This window comes from Amblyraja radiata (genome assembly GCF_010909765.2).
Source record: "Amblyraja radiata isolate CabotCenter1 chromosome 42 unlocalized genomic scaffold, sAmbRad1.1.pri SUPER_42_unloc_1, whole genome shotgun sequence".
NCBI classification, from domain to species: Eukaryota; Metazoa; Chordata; class Chondrichthyes; order Rajiformes; family Rajidae; genus Amblyraja; species Amblyraja radiata.
In genome coordinates this window covers 1,717,630-1,722,942 of record NW_022630087.1, presented here as the reverse complement: position 1 = coordinate 1,722,942, position 5,313 = coordinate 1,717,630, and the positions used below count along the sequence as shown (strand labels likewise).

The 5,313-nt window shown below is 53.1% G+C and overlaps 1 protein-coding gene across 1 annotated transcript; it reads left to right on the top strand.

The window, feature by feature from the left end:
- Positions 1 to 1,216: 1,216 nt before the first annotated feature.
- On the top strand, positions 1,217 to 3,444 carry LOC116969001 (oocyte zinc finger protein XlCOF6-like). The gene is made up of 2 exons (XM_033015976.1): positions 1,217 to 1,913; positions 3,388 to 3,444. The coding sequence occupies exon 1, from the start codon at positions 1,363 to 1,365 to the stop codon at positions 1,903 to 1,905; it is 543 nt and encodes a 180-aa protein (XP_032871867.1). The 5' UTR covers positions 1,217 to 1,362; the 3' UTR covers positions 1,906 to 1,913; positions 3,388 to 3,444.
- The last annotated feature ends 1,869 nt before the right edge of the window (positions 3,445 to 5,313 follow it).

The window sequence follows — 5,313 nt, the reverse complement described above, 5'->3', positions numbered from 1 at the left end:
TTCCGATGCCCTGGTATGAAATGTCTCATCCTGGGAACAGATGCGGCGTAGGCGGAGGAATTGGGAGTAGGGGATGGAGTCTTTACAGGGGGCAGGGTGGGAAGACGTGTAGTCCAGATAGCCATGTGAGTCAGTGGGTTTGTAATGTATGTCGGTCAGGAGTCTGTCCCCTGCGATGGAGATGGTGAGGTCAAGGAATGGTAGGGAAGTGTCGGAAATCGTCCAGGTGTATTGGAGTGCGGAATGGAAGTTGGTGGTGAAGTGGATGAAGTCAGTCAGTTGTGTGTAGGTGCAGGAGGTGGCCCCAAAGCAGTCGTCCTGCAGCATCTTGTTGTCTGGCCCGGCCGCGTCCTGGCAACCGTTGCTAGGGCGGGATGGGCGGCTCCGATTGGCGGAGGGGGCTGTCCATCCGAGGGGCGGGGCTACGGCCCGACCTATAGCTCTGATTGGTTGGAATGAGGGGGACAGAGGGAGGGGGCGGGACCTGGTGCTTTGTGACGTCGGCCCGGTGGGGCGTTGCTGGATCCGCTCCCATTGGTCGCTGGCGCTGCCCGTCAGTGGTTGGGACAGAGGGAGGGGGCGGGACCTGGTGCCGGTCACGTGAGGCGGGGCCTCCTCTCAGCGCCGGGAGCTCAGGTGGGAAAAGCAGCCGCCGCCGCCGCCGCTCGGTTTGGGGGTGACGTCGAGGGCGACGGTTGCAGACGTCACAGCGCAGGGCGTCTGGCTGGCCCGCGGTCTGGCGGCTCCACGCGGTGCCTCGTTGCTCAGCGGTCCCCCTTTCTCCCACTTGCTTCCTCATCCCCCCCCTCACCCCCTCCCCTCACTTACACCGTCCTCATCCCCTTCACCACTTCTGCCCTTCCCTCCATACTATCTCTTCCCCATCCCTTCTCCCCTCCCCCCTCATCCTCACCGCCTCATCTCTCGCCCCCTCACTTCCCCCCTCTTCATCCCCTACTACCCCCCCGTCTCCCCCCCCCCCCCCCCCCCGGGCACCCCCTGCCCCCTCCCTCTTCAAGCACGAGTAATGTTCACGCGTTAGTAATGTCCTGTTTGCCAGCTTGTTGACCCTCTGTGTTCCCCTCCTGCAGGGTTTAGGAGCCGTTGCTGTGGACGTAGAGATGGGGACGTGAGCGGCCATTGAGGGGCGGCCAGGGTGCCGGTGAGACCCTGCCCCCATCTGCTCGGTGCGAGCGCCCCTTCACCTGTGCCCAGTGCAGCAAGAGCTTCACCCGCTCCAACAACCTGCTGGAGCACCAGCAGGTGCACACCGGCGAGAGGTCCTTTGGTTGCTCCGACTGCGGCAAGAGCTTCAATACGACATAAAAGCTAAAGATCCATTGGCGGGTGCACACGGGCGAGATGCTCTTCGGCTGCTCCACCTGCGGCAAGAGCTTTGCCGAGTTGTCAGGGCTAAGGCGGCTCCGGCAGGCGCACAACAGTGAGCGGCCCTTCACCTTCTCCGACTGCGGTAAAAGCTTCAAGTCGACGCTGGAACTCAAGGTACACAGGTGCCTGCACTCCGGGGAGCAGCCCTACACATGCAGCGACTGCGGCAAGGGCTTCACCAGTTCTAAAAAGCTGTTGGAGCACCGGCACACCCACACTGGCGAACGCCCGTCCACCTGCGACCAGAGCGGCAAGGGCTACACCCACTCCAACAGCCTGCTGTCTCACCAGCGGGTGCACGCCGTGACCGTCTCTTCCCCAGCCCGGTGTGTGGAGAGCGCTTTGCCATGGCCAACCACACCCTGTCTCACCAGCACGTGCACACCAGTGACCAGCCCTACGACTGCCCGTACTGCGGGGGTTGCGGCAACACCAGCGGGGCCCACGCCAGCGAGCAGCTGCTCTCACTGCGGCAAACGGGGGCTGCGGCAGCACCAGCGGATACACACACCGTGATGGAGAAGGTGAGGACAGACTCTACGATGGCAGTATAAAACTGGACCAGCATTGCCTGTGGCAGATTGTGTTTCCTCAGCTGCCGCAGGAAGTACATCGTCTGTTGGGCCTTTTTAGACATAGAAAACATAGAAAATAGGTGCTGGAGTAGGCCATTCGGTCCTTCGAGCCTGCACCGCCATTCAATATGATCATGGCTGATCATCCAACTTAGTATACTGTACCTGCCTTCTCTCCATTCCCCCTGATCCCTTTTGCCACAAGGGCCACATCTAACTCCCTCTTAAATATAGCCAATGAACTGGCCTCAACTACCTTCTGTGGCAGAGAATTCCAGAGGTTCACCACTCTCTGTGTGAAAAAATGTTTTTCTCATCTCGGTCCTAAAAGATTTCCCCCTTATCCTTAAACTGTGACCCCTTGTTCTGGACTTCCCCAACATCGGGACCAATCTTCCTGCATCTACCCTGTCCAACACCTTAAGAATTTTGTAAGTTTCTATAAGATCCCCCCTCAATCTTCTAAATTCTAGCGAGTACAAGCCGAACCTATCCAGTCTGTATTCATATGAAAGTCCTGACACCCCAGGAATCAGTCAGAAGAAGGGTTTCGGCCCAAAACTTTGCCTAATTCCTTCGCTCCATAGATGCTGCTGCACCCGCTGAGTTTCTCCAGCTTTTTGTGTACCCCAGGAATCAGTCTGGTGAACCTTCTCTGCACTCCCTCTATGGCAAGCATGTCTTTCCTCAGATTAGGAGACCAAAATTGTACGCAATACTCTATGTGTGGTCTCACCAAGACCCTGTACAACTGCAGTAGAACCTCCCTGCTCCTATACTCAAATCCTTTTGGTGAACCTTCTCTGTACTCCCTCTGCGGCTTTTTGACTGTGGTGTCGATGGTGACCTCCCATTGATGTATCTAACAATGATCTATTCTACATTTTCCTTGAACTCTATTCCCTTTCTCCTTTTCACTCCTTACACTTCCTTATCTCTGCACCTCCCATCAGACTGAAGAAAGGTATTGACATGAAACGTCATGCATTCCTTCTCTCCACCAACACTGCCCGAACCGCTGATTGACTCCAGCACTGTGTGACCTCTTCCCATGATACATGCCCACCCCCCCGCCCCCCACTCACGTGACACTACGCAATGGCAGTGGGCGAGGCCAGTAGTCCCCATCGGATTGGCGGTGATGTCAGGGCATCGTTTGTGAGCGCCATCCGTGCATGCGGCTGACATCACGGAGCAGGGCGGGCAGACGGTTCAACACAGTTCCCGCATAATCGGTACCCAGTTCCCCACTTTCCCCCTCACCCTCCTGATCCCCTTACCCCCACCCTCACCCACTCCCTCACCCCATCATCCTCCTCCTCCCCCCCAGACCTACTCCTCCCCCTTCAAGCACTGGTAATGTTCACACCTTAATAATGACCTGTTTGCCAGCTTGTTGACCCTTTGTGTTCCTCTCCTGCAGGGTTTAGGAGCCGTTGCTGTGGGCGGAGAGGCGGGGATGTGAGCGGCCATTGAGGGCGGCCAGGGTGCCGGCGAGCCCCCCTCTCATCTGCTCGGTGTGTGGGCTGAGCTTCGAGGGGCTGAGCTTCGATGGAGGACCACATGATGGGGCACAACAAGGAGAAGAGTTATGAGTGCGATGTGTGTGGCAAGGCCTGGCAGAGCCCGAGGCAGCTGGAGACTCACCGGTGGGTGCACACGGGAGAACGCCCCTCCAACTGCCAGAGTGTGGCAAGAGCTACACTTGCTATGACAGCCTGCTGCGGCACAACTGTGTGCACTCTGGCAAGTGTCCGTGCGGCTGCTCCGACTGCGGAAAGAGCTTCAAGATGACGCATGAGCTGAAGATGCGCCTGCGGGTGCACATGGGCTGGAAGCCCTTCGACTGCTCCACCTTTGGCGAGACCTTTGCCCGGTCGTTGGGCCTGTGGGTGCACCGGCGGTGTGGAAGAAATATTAATGTCCTTTCTTGGCTTAATTGTGACTGGAATGGATGTTTTGTATGTGACAACTGGCAGCTCTCGTTCGACCAGTTGCAGAAGAGGTTGTGTATATCGACAAAGTAAGATTAGACGTATTACTTCTTGTCTGGGAATGTGTTGAAGTGTGGATGGTAAATGTAAACATGAAATGGTAGAGAAGATAACGAAGCTTGTTTTCCCTTCTGTGAGGAGTTACAATAGATCACCCACGTCTCCTTCCGCGAGTAGCGTAGATACATTGCAGTAATTGAGAGGCTTATGATTGGCTTGGAGAGGGGATGGAGGCGTGGGCTACCTGAAAGTTGAGATAGCATAATGTCAAGATGCCCTTGTATTGTGTTTGACTTGTATTAACCATCTGTTGTTGAATAAGATTAACATAAGGTTCACAACTCACTGTGTGTAAAATGTTTTTCTCATCTCGGTCCTATTATGAGCATTCATAGCAAAAGGATTTGAGTATAGGAGCAGGGAGGTTCTACTGCAGTTGTACAGGGTCTTGGTGAGACCACATCAGGAGTATTGCATATAGTTTTGGTCTCCTAATCTGAGAAAAGACATTCTGGAATTTAGAAGATTGAGAGGGGATATTATAGAAACTTACAAAATTCTTAAAGGGTTGGACAGGCTTGATGCAGGAAGATTGTTCCCGATGTTGGGGAAATCCAGAACAAGGGGTCACAGTTTAAGGATAAGAGGGAAGTCTTTTAGGACCGAGATGAGAAAAACATTTTTTACACAGAGAGTGGTGAATCTGTGGAATTCTCTGCCACAGAATGTAGTTGAAGCCAGTTCATTGGCTATATTTAAGAGGGAGTTAGATGTGGCCCTTGTGGCTATAGGGATCAGGGGGTAAGGAAGGCAGGTACAGGATACTGAGTTGGATGATCAGCCATGATCATATTGAATAGCGGCGCAGGCTTGAAGGCAATCTTCCTGCATCTAGCCTGTCCAACCCTTTAAGAATTTTGTAAGTTTCTATAAGATCCCACTTCAATCTTCTATCTCTTCACACTGTGTTTTTGATTTTCTGTTTTTGGATTGAATCCTGTTTTTAATTTGTGTCTCTGTGATGTCTTTATTACTTGTTTCATTCCGATTATATGTTATTCCGATATACTATGTAAGGTGTCCTTGAGATGTTTGAAAGGCGCCCATTAAATAAAATGTATTATTATTATTATTCTAAATTCTAGCAAGTACAAGCCGAGTCTATCCAGTCTTTCTTCATATGAAAGTATCCACATCAATACTGAACCCCCAATACCGGGTGCTTTAAGTTTGTATACTAATCTCTTATGTGGGACCTTGTCGAAAGCCTTCTGAAATCCAGATATAACACATCCACTGGTTCTCCCTTATCCACTCTACTAGTTACATCCTCGAAAAATTCTATCAGATTCGTC